We start from the raw sequence: 19,056 nt of genomic DNA on the forward strand, positions 1-19,056 counted from the left end.
ATTTTTTCTTCTGAAAGTTGAAATACAATTTTAGCTATGCATCATCATTTTCGAAGTGCCTTTTGAGACCATAAATTGACAGACGATTCCTATTTCAAAAAGTACATATTATTACTTCGATAAAAATAAATAAAATGTTCGTTTTGAACTAATTCAATTAAGAAAAAAATTGTGAACAATTATTTAAGAAGACATGATTTTAATTCATGTCTTACGCAGGGCTCAAAACCGAGAGTTTTCCTTCCCTGCCGCTTGAATATAACATCCGGATATTAATCGTGTTTCCGTTATACGGTCATACTCTTACTGTAGCCAAACATAATCTTCCTAAACGCTTGATCATAAGATGGAATATCACTGTAAGTAGAGCTTGAAAAGAACGGCGATCGCAGTAAAAACGAAAATTTGTTGACCGAAACCAAGATGAATTATTTCCTGTACCGTCAGAAAATAGCAACGGGTTTGTTGCACGCATATATAGGACTTTGCGTCTCGCTAAAATAGGCTAATTTGGGGTTTATATTGATTTTCTGCAAATCCCGGTGCCAAGAATGTGTGTCCCAAATTTGAAGATGTTGCAGAGGGTTCAAGAATTATCAGCTTGGATGGGGATTTGATAATTCTGATACAGATCTACTCAGAGACACCATGTTTTTTCTAAGTTAACGGAAAAAATGACGTGTATGGTTAAATCAAAGGTGTAATTCATTTATTACGTCTGAAAATAGTTAACATGGAAGGAGAATTAACTTGTGGAATCTGTTTAGAGTTTTTTGACAATCCCCTTATGCTACCATGCAGCCATAATTTCTGTAAGAAATGTTTAGAGGGAATTATTAATGCCAAACAAAATTTCCGTATGAGGCGTCCACCTGGTGTCAATATCGACTGTCCTCTCTGTCAGAGACATTGGTCCTTGGACAATGGTCTGGATGGATTACCTGGAAATCTTACACTTGAAAACATCATCTCTCATTACAAGTCAAAAGGAGCTATGCCTTATAGTGAAGCATCATGGAATTGTGATTTAGATATAACCGAAGTTATATGCAAAATGCATAATCAACCAATGACCTTTTATTGCATGACCTGTGATTTTGCTGTGTGTAAAGACTGTGCCTGTTGTATTGAGAAGGGGTCAAAAATGGCTCATCGTTGTGCTCAGATAAAGGAGCATGCATCATACCTCCAGGTATAATGAAATTCTAGTATAAATTGGAGTGAAGTAATCAGTTAAGATCCTGTACTGGTAATACTCATTAGTTTGTAAATAATGCTATGAGTTTATTTATAAGTTGCAAAGCAGTAGTGGTGACTATTAAGTCCATACAAAACTATTATGATAGTATTGCTATAGTAAAACTACTATTGTGATATTATTGCGATAGTCAAGTAACTTGTGATACTATCATATTTTTCAAACCTTTGAAATGTTTTCATATCAAGAAATAATTGTTTAATTTACCAAGTGGTACAGATGAAAAAACTATGTACAATTTGTATACAATCAAGTATGTACCACAGTGATATTTGTTACACTATTATATTTTAATGTTATTCATTTTACACATAAACATGCTATTAGGCGATAATTGTGTAACTCACACACAGCTGAACTCATGATGATACAATATCATATAAGTTAATGTTAAGTCAACCTATGATTATACCACTACAAAGCAGGTGAATACCAGATAACACAGAGCTGTTGAGCTTTTGATTTGATAAAGCACCCCATGTTAAATTTTTAAGTAGGTCTGAGGTTAAAGTCCTGTCAAGCAGCAGTAAATATTGTTGTCTTTATAGGGGGCAAAAGCTCAGAAAAGGATTTAAATTTGAAGCTGGACTGCATATAAATAAAAAGTATACTTACTGTATTTAACTTTGTTGATGATGATGAGATACAAATTTCTTACATTGGTAAAATTTGACTACAGTTAGAGGTTCTTGGTTTATTGCATTTAATTTTTTGTCTTCTGTTAATCAGGTACATGTATATGTACTGCTTACATACTATAGACAACCATCAATTATACCATGTTTTATGTAGTGCTGTAGAGGACAGGAAGGTTATAAATATATATTGTTTTAGGTAGTTCTGTAGAGGACAGAACAGGAAGATTATAAATATATAATGTTTTATGTAGTTCTGTGAAGGACAGAACAGGAAGATTATAAATATATAATGTTTTATGTAGTACTGTAGAGGACAGGAAGATTATAAATATGTAATGTTTTATGTAGTGCTGTGATGGACAGGACAGGAAGATAATAAATATGTAATGTTTTATGTAGTGCTGTGAAGAACAGGACAGGAAGATTATAAATATGTAATTTTACATGTAGTGCTGTGAAGGACAGGACAGGAAGATTATAAATATGTAATGTTTTATGTAATGCTGTGAAGGACAAGACAGGAAGATTATAAATATATAATGTTTTATGTAGTGCTGTGAAGAACAGGACAGGAAGATTATAAATATGTAATTTTACATGTAGTGCTGTGAAGGACAGGACAGGAAGATTATAAATATGTAATGTTTTATGTAATGCTGTGAAGGACAAGACAGGAAGATTATAAATATATAATGTTTTATGTAGTGCTGTGAAGAACAGGACAGGAAGATTATAAATATGTAATTGGATGATGAATCAACAAGCTAAGGTATGATTTGTATGTTGTGTTTCATAAAATTGTAGTGTTAGTTTCATAATTTAGCAATTTAATCCATGCATTTATTATCTATATTTAAAGTTATATACTACGTATACACAAAATCCTTAAACAAAGTACAGCAAAATATTCTAAAGCTATTCAGCTGTGTAAGCATTTGTTTTTTGAATACATAACAGATTATTTGCTGACAACATTTAATTTATTAAGGTCATGCTGTGTATTTTCATTTTCACCACATGAACCACCACTGTAAGGGCACAGACATCCTATTGTGTTTAGTGAGAGGTCACTTCAGGTAGACGGATATGACTACTGTCTTATCAACATTTATAGCATTGTTGGCTTTGGGCAACTTTAACATTTAGGTCATACATATACGTTTGTTTACTGTAATTTATATATCTATATACCTAGTGTTGGAGTGTTGACTTCATCATTCAATTATATGCCTAAAAATTTGTATTTGTCATATGGGTCATACAAGTGTATTTGACTCGACAACATTGTACACACAATGTACAAAAACCATTCTGTAGACATTCCATTGACCCAAGATAAAAAAATACTAAATCTGAGATGATATAAAATGTTCATACTGTATATATCTATTAATTAAGGCATGCAATGTATGTGTCATCAGGGTGGTCATTTTGTTTTTATACACCTGTAAAAATTAGGATGTGTTATGGTATACCATTGTCTGTCTGTCTCAAACTTTATTTGTCGGGAGATTTCTTTCTACAGTTATCATTTGATCTTTTAAACCTTGGTAAGCTTATTCAGCTCAACATAAATTTATATTTTCTTGGACAACTGTGTGATTTGATTGTTTTTATAGGAGTTATTGCCCCTTGTTTTCATTGTGTTGATTTTGACTGGAGATTTTCTTTCCTAGTTTTCTACCAATATTTTTGAAACTTTTTAGGCTTTATCAGCGTAATGTTTTACACTAATTTCACTTAAACTTGGTGGGCTTTATAACCATTACATGAAACGATACAGGTGTTAAATGTAAATTGTATCTTTGTGAACCTGTTATAGTAACAAAATAAACAAAACAGAAATGTTCGGGGTACACTGTTTAGACATGTACAACAGCTTTATTTTAATTGGACTTGTGTACCTGACACTAAAAACTTTCATAACATTTTTCTATTGCCAACATGTGATAGACATTTACATGTATGAACACTAGTTTACAGGTGTAACATTGTAATATACAGAATGAAGTGTTATAATAGCTGTCTTAAGTGCTATAAGTCTGAACCAACCCTACCATGGAATAGGAAGACCTTTAACGTACATGTAGATGTTCTCATCCTGTCCTGTTTCAGGCCACTATATCCAGTAAACTGACAGAAGTAAAGAAGAAAGTGATTCCTCTCAATGATCGCATACAGCTGCTGGAAGACATCATTCGAGGCATAGATGTAAGTATGCTTGGGGTAGACACCAGTATTTAGATTAAGAATTATTGATGTTGATAAAAAGGTAATTGGAAACATTTATATATCAGTTGTTATGATGAATATCCATTTGTATATTGCTGATGCCTACAAAGTTGCACTGTACCTCAAGTTCAAAGTCTGATTTCACAGTCTCTGAGCTCAAAGTCTGATTTCACAATCTCTGAGCTTAAAGCTTGTGATTTCATAGTCTCTAACCTCAAAGTCTCTGATTTCATAGTCTCTGAGCTCATAGTCTGTTATTTCACATTCTCTGAGCTCAAAGTCTGTGATTTCACAATCTCTGAGCTCAAAGTCTGTGATTTCACATTCTCTGAGCTCAAATTCAGATTTCACAGTCTCTGAGCTCAAAGTCTGTGATTTCACAATCTCAGATCTCATAGTTTCTCGATTTCGCAGTCTCTGAGCTCAAATTCAGATTTCACTGTCTCTGAGCTCGAAGTCTCTGATTTCACAATCTCTGAGCTCAGAGTCTCTTATTTCACTGTCACCGAGCTCAAAGTCTCTGATTTCACTGTCTCTGAGCTAAAATTAAGATTTCACAGTCTCTGAGCTCAGAGTCTCTTATTTCACTGTCACCGAGCTCAAAGTCTCTGATTTCACTGTCTCTGAGCTAAAATTAAGATTTCACAGTCTCTGAGCTCAGAGTCTCTTATTTCACTGTCACCGAGCTCAAAGTCTCTGATTTCACTGTCTCTGAGCTAAAATTAAGATTTCACAGTCTCTGAGCTTAAAGTCTGTGATTTCACTGTCTCTGAGCTCAAATTCAGATTTCACAATCTTTAAGCTCAAAGTCTGTGATTTCACAGTCTCTGAGTTCAAAGTCTGTGATGTCACAGTCTCTGAGCTCAGTCTCTAACTTACCTGCACACTTCTTAAGGACCTCCAGTGCTTATATCAGTTGATATATACTGCTGGATAAAAGAAACTGTAGTTTGATTGTTAAATTTGTAAACTCATACTTAAAATAATAAATTATATTTTGTACCCAATTTTTCTCTACATTGCTTTATCTTCATAATGATGCCTGTGAATCAGACTATCATTCAGTCAATATTGAAAGTTATAGCCTCCAAAAGGAATACAAACCCAGATTCACAAGTGAATGACCACTATTTGAATTGATGCATGCTACATGTTAACTTTACATGAAAGTGATCAAATTATGCTGAAATATATTGGGAATGTTCTGCAATATGTCTGACATTGTACTACATAGTGCATAAGACATCAACAGAGGGTTTGACTTCTGTTCTATTTCAACCAAAACATGCTTGATTAGAGACAAATCTGGTGATACAGTCAGTGTTCAACACATTTTAAACTGGTAGACAAGAGGACCATCCATAGAAAAAAAATCTGGTAGACCTGGATAAAGCGAGGCCAAAGGCTTGGTGTGTGAGTTGGGGGTCCGGGAAAATTCCCCCCTCAAAACCTGAAACCTATGTAGATTGCTGTAAGTGCATGCATGATCCCAAGGAGATACCATCATGCATTTGATTCAGACTTAGAAGATGATGTGCATTATTCACGTTATAGACTAAGTCAGAAATAAAAAACAATGAAATGTACAGTTTACAAATGTCATAAATTTGAGGTGGATACCCGATGATCATAATTGTATATTTATGATTATTTATGGCGAAATTTTGAACGTAGCCCGCTAGACGACTGCAAAATGGTGTTATACTGGCTGTTACGGATAAATGGAAGACCATATTGACATAGGATTTTGTCACAGTAATGCACACCAGTCAAGTTGCCTCCCACTTTAACCAAAGGGGTCCTTCCATGTATTGTAATGCCACACAAATGATAACGTCCTGCACTGAACTGACAAAGCTGAATTATACTAATATCACTGTAATGACCTTGCAGCTGATGGTAAGACTATCACTGCTATAAAGGTGAAATCTGGACCTGTCTGTGAATAGCACTTCAGTCCCAGTTGGTAAATTGCAAATGTATCCTGCATAATGCTAAGTGCCCAACTCTGTAGCAAATCTGAAAGGATAGCAAGACATCATGGGCTGATGTTGGTCTCGCGCAATCTGTTTCATATGGCTATGGAACTGATCTGTTTAAGTCCTGGAATGCTTCTAGTAGTCAATGAAGAGGTCTGAAACCAATCACACAAATGCGAGGTCTATATAGGTATCTTGCCAACGTAGCTTCACACAATGAGGTCATGTTCAAAGAGGGTCTCGTGACGTATTTGTCTGCTGGATATGCCTCCTAAAAAGACTTATTAATGTGAACCTCAAATTGTCTTGCCACATTATTCTGACATTTCCACCAACTAGCATGCCAATAACACACAAACATTTATTTTTGCCTTATGCGACATGTTCCTGGCAAAATTCTCTGATTTTTTGCTACAGTGAATAGAATACTACCCATAGATACAAGAAAGTTAGACTTCTCTTAGTATGCGTTGCCAAGACCAAAAAGTTCTAAACCAATTCCGTAAGCTTTTGATACTAATAAACATAATTCTTTTTAAGTAATTGGTAAGAACTTTATTGGAGATATTCTGATACATTTTATTTATACAGGCAGTTTTTTTTCATTGGTATATTAGATGTTATTTGATATCGATAAATTCATCATTTATGGAAGATAAAAAAGTGTGATCAAGGGGCATTGGTAAGACTGAGTCAGAAAAACTAATTAGAATACAAGATAACTTGAATGCCATTGTATACCAGCATTACTGTGTACCTTTTGTCAGTAGACCCTGGTTAAATCTTAACTATGACTATTCAACTCTTCAAAATCTGAACACACTATTTTTGTCTCCAAAACTGTTCTTTTTTGTTTGTTGTTGTTGTTGTATTGATGTGATATATACACAAGGGGCAATAACTCATTTTAGTTTAGGATGCACGTTTAATGTTCCTCATACTAACAGGAGAATCAGAAGAAGGTGGAAAAACAACTGGAGTTGGAGATTGCCTCCCTTGTCTCTCTCCTTAACAGTCGCCAGGAGGAACTGACCCGTCTTCTTGGTAATGATATCCAGGACATTCGTAGGCCAGTTGAGGACCACTTAAGGCGGTACAAGAACCTCCAGACAACAATACAGGAACATTTCAAAAAACTCAGTATGGTCAAGGGTACCAAGGACATCAGTCTTAGGATCAAGGTCAGTAAATACTGGGACACTTGAAAATACAGGAACATTTTGAAAACCTCAGTATGGTCAAGGTCAAGGTCAGTAAATACAGGAACATATCGAAAATCTCAGTATGGTCAAGGTCAGTAAATACAGGAATATTTTGAAAAGCTCAGTATGGTCAAGGTCAGTAAATACAGGAACATTTTGAAAATCTCAGTATGGTCAAGGTCAGTAAATACAGTAACATTTTGAAAAGCTTAGTATGGTCAAGGTCAAGGCCACTTAATACAGGAACATATTAAACAGTCAGTATGGTGAAGGGTACCATGGACATAAGTGACCATTTTTCTCCAAAGCGACCACAGTGATTGCTGTGCTATGTCATTGTTCTGGTTTCCAGCAGTAATACAATGCACAGGGATAAACATTATTTTGTATAAGAATCCCATTATCTTATATTTTTGTGGTATTTGTTCTGTATTTGTGTATATTATACTGTACATATTAGGGATGTCAAGGAATATTCAAATATTCGTTCAGTAGTGCAGTACTCGAGTAATTAATAATACTTGCATAGTTGTTTTCACATTTGTATGATATCAACGTTTGGGAAGATAACTTAAGTTAATCTGTTTACTGTCAATGAATTGTTGGAATTTCTTAATGGAATTTTGTCAGCTAAATTACCAAAGTATTATTAGTGTTCAAAGTTGTACACCTGTACAACTCATCTTGACACTAATTAGTCTGAGGGCCTGAATCACCACTATCCAGGTAAGGTTCACAACTCATGCATGTGAAACAACAAAGATCAAAGCTGTACATGTAATACTGTCATGAACTTAGGTGTTAACAGTATTGTCAGTCACTTTCATCAGCATTCCATTGTGCCATTTCTGTTGAAGAATTAAGGACAGTAATTATGAAATACAGGTAATATGAACATCCAATATTATCATCTGCAGACATTTTAATTTGGAATTGACATGAAAATGAAATATTCAAATATTTGAATACTGAGTCAGATAAATATTTGAATATTAATTTCTATCGAATTGACATCCCTAATACTACTCTAAATTGTTTTGGAAAAAGGAAGAGAAAAAAGAATTCAGCAGGTAAATAAACCTGTGGTATAAATTAGAAGGAGAATGCTTTGTATACTGGCATACTGTCAGATATGTAGGTATAGTACAGTAGAGAAAACCCTGATGTGTGTTTATAGAATATCATATGTAGGCTTTTCTGCATGGCTAACTTCAGTGTTAACAAAATCATTATTGAATCCAGTTAGATATTTGGATATATCAGCTGTCAATGTTTTGGTGAAATCTAAGCAGATTTGAAGAGTTTGGGGTTTTAGATACGGTTGAACTAAGTACTATGTAAATTCATTTATACAGCTGATGCAGGATTCTGAAAAACAGTTAAACAGTCTGCTGTGTTTTGACCTGGCCTGGTTTTCATCCAATGACATGCCGGCAGTAGATATGCCTGCTTGGTTACTACAGAAACACAATGTAGAGAACAGTATTTCAGAGCTATCATGGCAAAAAACAGGTTTGTATACTACATCGGGGAATAGGATGGATATGGGTAGATAGAAACACTCTAGTGTAATAACACTCTTCATTGTCAGTCTGTTCACAATCTCTTCCTCTCAAAGTGTAAGATTTTTCTCAAGACAAGTTGAAAATATATTAAAGACTTACATTAGAGTAATTCCTTAGTAAATGTTTGAAATTTCAGAATGAAAAAAATATGTCTTCCATTTTAACAATTATAAAGGATTTATAAAAAACATAGTGTATAATTTATAAATATTTGTTCTCTGTGTTGTATAGAGCCAAGGAAGTTGCAAACAATGAATGCAGTTATTTGTAAGACTATAATATGTTTTGTATGAGGCATTGTGAAACAGTCTGTATAGTGACAAAGTTGTGTGAGGTATCGTAAAACAGTCTATATAGTGACAAAGTAAAATTGTGTGAGGTATCATGAAACAGTGTATATAGTGACAAAGTTGTGTGAGGTATCGTGAAACAGTCTATATAGTGACAAAGTAAAATTGTGTGAGGTATTATGAAACAATCTATATAGTGACAAAGTAAAATTGTGTGAGGTATGATGAGACAATGTATATAGTGACAGAGTCAAAAAGAAGCTTCAAACATTGCTATGTAGTAATATAGTTTATTTTGTTTTCCTTACTTTTATTCTTTGGATTGTATAACCAAATAAGGTCTCTATATGGTTATTCTTAAAAAAGTTATCTATGAAAGCAGATATTTATAATAGTCAGTATGAAAGTGTGATATTTAAATTGTTATTGAATTTTCCAGGAGGGGACGGTGCCAGGCCATTGATGCCCCTCGTGCCTTTGCAAATGCCAGTGCTGAGTCAGTCAGAGCCAGTATCAGTGGGATTCAGTAGTCGAGGCAGCAGTGCCGAGCGAGACTCACCAGGATTGACAAAAACACCAATAGTTTCCAGTTTTGATTCAGGATTTGATTCAGGAACTAAAATTGCCACAGGGTCATGGGAAGCTGGCAGGAAATTGTCACAAGAAATGGCCAAAACACCTGTTGTCCCTGGATTGGACTCATTTTTTCAGCAGTCAAGTGCAGCTTCCTCCAGCCTGTTTTCTTTGCCTCAGGGTAGCACTAGTACAAAAACAGATACTTCCAGTACCAGTGGTTCTATCAATGTTCCAAAATCTAGACGCTCTGACAACAGTGTTGATGTTTCTTTCCCATCTGGGGGAGGAACAAAGCTATTTAGTCTGTCTCTTTCAGGGAACGGAGGTCCCCCCAATGTAGTGAGAGCTCCAACAAGTGTAACCATGACAACACAGAGGCCCGTTTCCACTATACAAACAGCTATGCCTCTTAAACCAACAAGTACAAGCTCTACTTTTAAATTTGAGAGCTCTACAGATCCAAGTGGTGCTCAGTCAGTCATGTCTGGAGCTAGACCAGGGGAGACAACAAGGAAGTATCCAGTATTAACTACATCTGATTTTTTACCGAGGAAGTCAGTCTCAGGCCTCAGTAAATCGGGTAATGTGATGTCTGCCATGCAGGAACAGCCTATGGAGGTAGTGTCAGAGTCCTGTTCCATGGCCAGTAGTATATCTGTGTCAGTGAACAGTGCTGCTCCCCAGAGCAGTGTAGCTACTGTTACCTCGGGACTTGACAAGCTCTCTCTCTCAGATACACAAACTTTTCCTATGTCATCTTCTGTTATTTCTCCCTCCATCAATCAAAATACACCCTTCGAGGTTAAAATTCCAGTTTTTTCTGGAAATTCAAATAATTTGAATTCCAGTTCAGGAAGTGCTTCAAGTGGAGCTATTTCATTTCGAGTTTCTCTTGGTCAAAGTTTACCTCCCTACTCTCCTTCAGCACTCAGCACAGCTGAAAAGCCAGCCAGCATGCCTCATTCTTCTAACATCAATTTCAGCAAGCAGTCAAATATTTCAATTAAGGGAGATAATCCATCCAAACAAACAGCAGGTGGAGCATCTGGTTCAAAGACTGAATCTCCAAGTGTAACAACTTTGACATTTGGTGTGAAACCCAAAACTTCAAGTGGTTTCATTTTTCCAAACAACCAAAACATTTTCAAGCCAGTGGTAAGTGCTGCCATCACAGCCACTTCAAGCACTTCTGAATCTGTTGTTTCTCAATCAGCCACTAACTCATCCACACCAGTATCAGATTCTACAGAGACATCACAGCAGATAACCCGACGATCTAGTGCTCCAGTCCTGTCAACAGCCAGTGATGGTAACGAGGAAGAATCAAGGTCAGCAACTGACGGGGGAGTGACAAACTTTGGTGATGGCCTTCCTAAACTTTCATCCCGTGATTTTTCACCTTCAAGGACAGGATCTCCTCCCAGAACTGTTATATACCGACGTACTCTTAAACCCAAGAAGAATTTGCCTCGAAAATGACTTTTTGTTGAAAACGTTATTTATGTGTTACTGAAAGTTTACTTGTATATTGCAGCTCTGTTATTTATTTCTTCAAAAAGTTTTGTTTCTATTGTAAAAGTATTCATTGAACACAAAATATACCACTGTCATTCTCTTCAGATTCAGTTAGAAAGTAGCGTTTATCTAATCTGTTTTAAGCTATTCAAAGTAATGAATGGGATAGATTTTGTTTAGGCAATGTACCTAAAATACTGATACATAAAACAGTTTAAAGGTCATCAGATCAGCAGGGTTTCAATAACCTTTCATCTAACATCATGCTTTATCCTCTGTTTTGTGCTGTGGTCAAAATTTTGCTTTTAGAAAAGATTTACTCCTCCTTAATGCTTTAGTCAAGGGGGTTAGTAAGTGTAGAGTAGGGGTAGGGGCCCTGGTATTGGGACCCATATAGAAGGTAATAAAAATCTTACTTTAGGTCACTAATGGTCCTTAATGCTTAAATGCATTATAACCAAATTTAGTCTGAAACACCATTGGGGAAGGCAATCAGTTATAGAGAAGTCCAGCAACCTTCTTTTCAAATTTCAAATGGATAATTCATATAGTGGATAAATCGTTTGATTGTCAGATGACTGTTTAGGCCTCTTGTTGTAAATAATTAAATTGATTAAACATTGAATATCAGTTTAATCCTATTTAGTAACAATTATAAATCAGCTGGTCCTACACATATATGGAGATTTATGATACAATTACTTAAGTCCGTGGTTCCAGAATCACCTGGTTCCTTTTTGTACATAGATTTGTAATCTTGTTCTAAAAATAATTATTACAAACATTCATCAGTAAATCTGTACAGTTATCACTAGTACAGATGACTTGTCTAACATGGAATGATATCCTACAATTACTATATCACTAGTACAGATGACTTGTCTAACATGGAATGATATCCTACAATTACTATATCACTTGTACAGGTGACTTGTCTAACATGGAATGATATCCTACAATTACTATATCACTTCATATGAATGGAGTTTAGGAGATCACATATTTACACATGTATTGTCACACCTTCTGGTATTTACACATGTACTATCACACTGTTTACACATTTGGTATCACACTATTTACACATTTGGTATCAAACCTACCAGTATTCACATATATACCATCTTAACTCTTAACAACTGTACTAATAAACCTGTTTACACATGTACTATGACTCTGTTTACACATTTATTAACTCACCTGTATATACATGTACTTTCACATGTGTCACACATGTACTATCATACCTTTTTACACATGTACTATCACATTTATTTACTCTCAAAAATGTTAAGCCATAAGATACTGTAAAATAATGTATTTTCGAGGGGCTCAGTTTTCAGGGTCTTTAGGGGGAAAAAGAAAAGCAATTTCCTTGCTTTCACTTGATTTCGTGGATAGTTATGTCTCAATTAGTCTACTTTAAGTAACTTTTTTAACAGTTCATTGACATGTGAATACATGGGTAAAGGATACGCACAAAATCAATGAAAATAGATCAGAAAATTTTAGTGTACAATCATTGAATTGTAAAACACTTTACTCTGCCTTATGTTGAGATCTATGGCCAGGCGAGGACCTCCAAATAGTGATGATATCTACAGCCAAAATAAATCCCTGACTTGTAATGATATCTGTAGCCGGGATAGATCTCTTGACTTGTAATGATATCTACAGCCAAAATAAATCCCTGACTTGTAATGATATCTGTAGCCGGTATAGATCTCTTGACTTGTAATGATATCTGTAGCCGGTATAGATCTCTTGACTTGTAATGATATCTGTAGCCGGTATAGATCTCTTGACTTGTAATGATATCTGTAGCCAGTATAGATCCCTGACTTGTAATGATATCTGTAGCCGGTATAGATCTCTTGACTTGTAATGATATCTGTAGCCGGTATAGATCTCTTGACTTGTAATGATATCTGTAGCCGGTATAGATCTCTTGACTTGTAATCCCTGACTTGTAATGATATCTGTAGCCGGTATAGATCTCTTGTAATGATATAGCTCTTGACTTGTAATGATATCTGTAGCCGGTATAGATCTCTTGACTTGTAATGATATCTGTAGCCGGTATAGATCTCTTGACTTGTAATGATATCTGTAGCCGGTATAGATCTCTTGACTTGTAATGATATCTGTAGCCGGTATAGATCTCTGACTTGTAATGATATCTGTGTATACTTGTAATGATATCTGTAGCCGGTATAGATCTCTTGACTTGTAATGATATCTGTAGCCGGTATAGATCTCTTGACTTGTAATGATATCTGTAGCCGGTATAGATCTCTTGACTTGTAATGATATCTGTAGCCGGTATAGATCTTGTAATGATATCTGTGACTTGACTTGTAATGATATCTGTAGCCGGTATAGATCTCTTGACTTGTAATGATATCTGTAGCCGGTATAGATCTCTGACTTGTAATGATATCTGTAGCCAGAACAGATCTCTTGACTTGTAATGATATCTGTAGCCAGAACAGATCCCTGACTTGTAATGATATCTGTAGCCGGTATAGATCTCTGACTTGTAATGATATCTGTAGCCAGTATAGATCTCTTGACTTGTAATGATATCTACAGACTTGTAATGATATCTGTAGCCGGTATAGATCTCTTGACTTGTAATGATATCTGTAGCCGGTATAGATCTCTTGACTTGTAATGATATCTGTAGCCGGTATAGATCTCTGACTTGTAATGATATCTGTAGCCGGTATAGATCTCTTGACTTGTAATGATATCTGTAGCCGGTATAGATCTCTTGACTTGTAATGATATCTGTAGCCGGTATAGATCTCTTGACTTGTAATGATATCTGTAGCCGGTATAGATCTCTTGACTTGTAATGATATCTGTAGCCGGTATAGATCTCTTGACTTGTAATGATATCTGTAGCCGGTATAGATCTCTTGACTTGTAATGATATCTGTAGCCGGTATAGATGACTTGTAATGATATCTGTAGCCGGTATAGATCTTGACTTGTAATGATATCTGTAGCCGGTATAGATCTCTTGACTTGTAATGATATCTGTAGCCGGTATAGATCTCTTGACTTGTAATGATATCTGTAGCCGGTATAGATCTCTTGACTTGTAATGATATCTGTAGCCGGTATAGATCTCTTGACTTGTAATGATATCTGTAGCCGGTATAGATCTCTGACTTGTAATGATATCTGTAGCCGGTATAGATCTCTTGACTTGTAATGATATCTGTAGCCGGTATAGATCTCTTGACTTGTAATGATATCTGTAGCCGGTATAGATCTCTTGACTTGTAATGATATCTGTAGCCGGTATAGATCTCTTGACTTGTAATGATATCTGTAGCCGGTATAGATCTCTTGACTTGTAATGATATCTGTAGCCGGTATAGATCTCTTGACTTGTAATGATATCTGTAGTCGGTATAGATCTCTGACTTGTAATGAAATCTGTAGCCAGAACAGATCTCTTGACTTCTTATGATCTCTGAGTTTTGTTGAAATATGTATCCAGTATATAATATAATTGATGTTAACCGGTGAACTTGATGTTTGACAAGCTTTGTGGAACATTTTCATTCCACATTAGTGCTAACCAGGATCAGATGTGCTGAATGATGGTGACTAATTGATACTCTCTCTTTTCATATATTGTTTTAACTTTATGGTGATCTTGTGCTGACCTCACAGTGACCTTTGTTGACTTGTGATTACCTTGTATTGATATGATGTTGAACTGGTGTTGACCTCATGATGACCTCGTTTTGATTTTATTGTGATGTTGTGTTGACTACTTTGTGACCTTGTGTTGACTAACGGTGACCATATGTTGATATTTCATGTTGTGTTGACTTTGTGGTGACCTTTTGTTGACCTCATGACCTTTTGTTGATATTATGATGACCTTGTTTTCACTTCATGGTGACCTTTTTTTGACTTCATTGTGATCTCGTGTCGACCTCTTGATGACCTGGTGTTGATATTATGTTGACCTTGTGTTAACATTGTGATGTTGTGTTGACTTAATAGTAATAGAGCAGGAATGTCTATAGAATTAAAGATTCTCTTACTACGTGATAAAAAAGTGTGCTGAAGATTGGATGTTAGCTACGTGTGAAGACTTGTTATTAAGTCTACCTCTGTTACTGAAAGTTTGACATGATAATTATTTTATGATTACCAGATGGTTTTTTAAAAAGCTGAATTGTTATAGAGATTGAAATCACTTTTGTAATCTGTTTAACTTTTGTGATTCTGTTGATGATTTTTTTTGTAACAAAGATGTGATGCTTTGTGTTTGCATGATCCATGATTGATGATGTGCATGTCTTATTAATACTCATTATATAATTAAGGCAAGATTTAACCTGCTGAGTCTTTGATATGAAAGCAGATATTTGTAGACTAACCAATTCTATGCATGTAAACAATGTAACTTGCAGATTGTCAGAATGGGACTTTGACTTGTCCCATGTTGAGAAGACTTCCGAGTGTAGCTACATGATTACACCTTGTTACCAGACCATGTGTTACATTTCCACTGTTTATGTATTATATATGATAGAATTGGTCCTTAATACTTCATAGTGTTTGCCGTATCTGTGTGATTGTCCCTTTTTATATTTACTAGGCCTTGATCATACTTTGCATTAGGCTCATTAACTCTGACACAGTGTACTAGAATTCCACAAGTCTTTAAGCTTCATATAGATATGTATGTTTAGAAAAAACTACACCAATACATTAGAAGTAGGTCTCTCTGTGCCAACAAGTATTATAATGTGATAGTGTTGCATTGCTAAATATTGTGTTTTGCTTCCTAATCGGTAAGTGTGCCTTAGAATGTTATCTCCATTATAAAAAATGCCTTCTTTCATTTAAATGTTATTGTACAGAATAACTTGTTATCTCCCTTGTATGACAGTTTAACTTATCTCCCTTTATAACAGTTTAACTTGTTATCTCCCTTGTATAACAGTTGTTACTTGTTATTTTCCCTATTATAACATTTTAACTTATGTTTTTTGATATTGGGGGGTTTAGAACATAGTTAAATGATCAACTTTCTTGTACAACTAACTTCTACTCCATCAGAAGATGTTGGCGTTAAACACAATCAATTTTATATTGGCAACATTGTTTTCAGTCACCTTTTCATGAACATATGTATTTAACCTAAGCATGGATGTGATATTCTGTTATATTATTTCTGAGTGTTTATATTGAGTTCTCATTACTTATGCCTGGCCAGGTTAGTGAGTATCTACCTGTAAACTGTGGTGTTGTATCATCTTGTGTGTCCATCTGGAAAGATATATATGGAAACAGTTATGATCCCCACCCTGACCTTTCCTCTAGGAACTTCATTGGAGGGTGGGGTGGTGTTGTATGGAAACAGTTATGATCCCCACCCTGACCTTTCCTCTAGGAACTTCATTGGAGGGTGGTGTGGTGTTGTATGGAAACAGTTATGATCCCCACCCTGACCTTTCCTCTAGGAACTTCATTGGAGGGTGGGGTGGTGTTGTATGGAAACAGTTATGATCCCCACCCTGACCTTTCCTCTAGGAACTTCATTGGAGGGTGGTGTGGTGTTGTATGGAAACAGTTATGATCCCCACCATGACCTTTCCTCTAGGAACTTCATCAGACAGGCTATATATAGAAACAGTTATGATCCCCACCATGACCTTTCCTCTAGGAACTTCATCAGACAGGCTATATATAGAAACAGTTATGATCCCCACCCTGACCTTTCCTCTAGGAACTTCATCAGACAGGCTATATATAGAAACAGTTATGATCCCCACCCTGACCTTTCCTCTAGAAACTTCATCAGGCAAGCTATATATGGAAACAGTTATGATCCCCACCCTGACCTTTCCTCTAGGAACTTCATTGGAGGGTGGGGTGGGGTTGTATGGAAACAGTTATGATCCCCACCCTGACCTTTCCTCTAGGAACTTCATTGGAGGGTGGGGTTGGGTTGTATGGAAACAGTTATGATCCCCACCCTGACCTTTCCTCTAGGAACTTCATTGGAGGGTGGGGTTGTATGGAAATAGTTATGATCCCCACCCTGACCTTTCCTCAAGGAACTTCATTGGAGGGTGGGGTGGTGTTGTATGGAAACAGTTATGATCCCCACCCTGACCTTTCCTCTAGGAACTTCATTGGAGGGTGGGGTTGTATGGAAACAGTTATGATCCCCACCCTAACCTTTCCTCTAGGAACTTCATTGGAGGGTGGGGTGGGGTTGTATGGAAACAGTTATGATCCCCACCCTGACCTTTCTCCTTCTTTATCTGTTGCCCCCTGTGTGAAGCTGTATCCAATGTGTGGAAATAAAGGGAAAATTCTATATTATGAAAATATTTTGCCACAATTGTTTAATGTTGAAAGGAACAAAAAGATGCAGGCTCACTCACCCTTCCATTTTCATTGATATTTGTACTATAGGTTGCCAGTCCCTTTCTTACAGTACAGGATGTCCAATTTACTGGTGTTTACTTATTTGCTTCTAATTTATGTTGTTACATGAACTGATCACACAGTAGTAAGGTTGATCTCACAGTTTCTGAGCCTGTTGTATTTATTCTATAAATAGTGATTGTTTCAATAAGATTTTCCTTGTAACCACAGTGATCAAACAAAAACACTTCATTTTTTATTAATTTTGTGTACACCAATATAATCACTTCTCTGTTCACTTTATTTGTTCCTCAGTTTTTTCTCAGCACTTTATATGAATATGATCTTAAACGAATGCCCTCCTAACCCCCCCCCCCCCGCTTCATATTTTAAGATCCAAAAAACTTTGTAGTACAGTTACTGGGTGGGACATCTACTTTCTAAAAGCTACACTGGTGAAATAATTGAAAATTTCTGAAGAAAATCCTCCAAACTTGGTAATGGTTATGTAGTTTTTGGCCAAAGCATTTTAATTACTAGTTACCAGTGACTGTAGGATACTAACATTGTTTAACTGGAATGATAATTGGGTCAATAAAGAAATTAGTGAGAGGCATTGAAGCTGTCATTTGTGTAATAAATCAGAGACTCAAATGGGCTTTGAAGCAGAAATGGTCTTTCCCCAGGAGTAGTTCTGTGTAACATGATATTTCAAAAGTTTTTTCCACCCATAAAATATGCATAAGACGTGTTGCATATCATAGTTCTAGACTGCATGTTTAATTATCTGATGAAACATTTAGTTAATCAAGAATTCAATTTCATGCAAAACATTTCCCTGGCTACTAAAGTTTTTTTGAGCCTTGTGTTGCTTGTTTTCCATTACCTGCAGTAGTTCTAAATGAGATGTGGTTTTCAGAAGATGTTATTAATACATGTATACCCAATTTAAAACATGTTAAGTTTTTGCGTAGCAATCAAACTTGTTGTAATAGTTTTTAGTTTTCACATTGTGTTAAACTGAAATCTAAAATAAAATATGTATGCAAAAGTTAATGAAAATTGTCTGGTGTTTGATCTGGTCTCAGTTGCTGATTTTTTTATTTGATGTTTCTGATTACACAAAATACAAACAGAAGCTTTGGTAATCTTGTGTTCATCCGTTGTAAAGTAAATCCATGTTACCAGTTTTACAAATATGTAATATAGATCCTCAGCATGTGGCTGTCAACTGAAGCAGAACAGGTATGACATCATACGTCCCCAACCATTAAATAGCAGAGGCATAAAACAAATTCAAGTTCGCAAGTAAGGAACTTCACAGATTTTGATGAAAATCACACCATTGTTTCTTTCATTTATGTGATCTCTTGTCTCTTCAGAGAAAAGCATT

The 19,056-nt window shown here is 35.7% G+C and overlaps 1 protein-coding gene across 1 annotated transcript; it reads left to right on the forward strand.

The window, feature by feature from the left end:
- The first annotated feature begins 733 nt into the window (after positions 1–733).
- LOC132550221 (serine-rich adhesin for platelets-like) lies at positions 734–11,270 on the forward strand. The gene is made up of 5 exons (XM_060214261.1): positions 734–1,192; positions 4,012–4,107; positions 7,055–7,288; positions 8,665–8,821; positions 9,604–11,270. The coding sequence occupies exons 1-5, from the start codon at positions 734–736 to the stop codon at positions 11,217–11,219; spliced, it is 2,562 nt and encodes an 853-aa protein (XP_060070244.1). The 3' UTR covers positions 11,220–11,270.
- Positions 11,271–19,056: the final 7,786 nt, after the last annotated feature.

Source organism: Ylistrum balloti, unplaced genomic scaffold, assembly GCF_031769215.1.
Source record: "Ylistrum balloti isolate Yb309-2 unplaced genomic scaffold, AGI_CSIRO_Ybal_v1 Utg370110, whole genome shotgun sequence".
In the NCBI taxonomy this organism is placed as follows: Eukaryota; Metazoa; Mollusca; class Bivalvia; order Pectinida; family Pectinidae; genus Ylistrum; species Ylistrum balloti.

Bases quoted from the DNA above. Each gene is read 5' to 3' on its own strand.
- LOC132550221 (XM_060214261.1), top strand. From the start codon at position 734: ATGGAAGGAGAATTAACTTGTGGAATCTGTTTAGAGTTTTTTGACAAT. The intron at 1,193-4,011 runs GTATAATGAAAT...GTCCTGTTTCAG, and splicing joins AGCATGCATCATACCTCCAG to GCCACTATATCCAGTAAACT. The intron at 8,822-9,603 runs GTTTGTATACTA...TGAATTTTCCAG, and splicing joins GCTATCATGGCAAAAAACAG to GAGGGGACGGTGCCAGGCCA.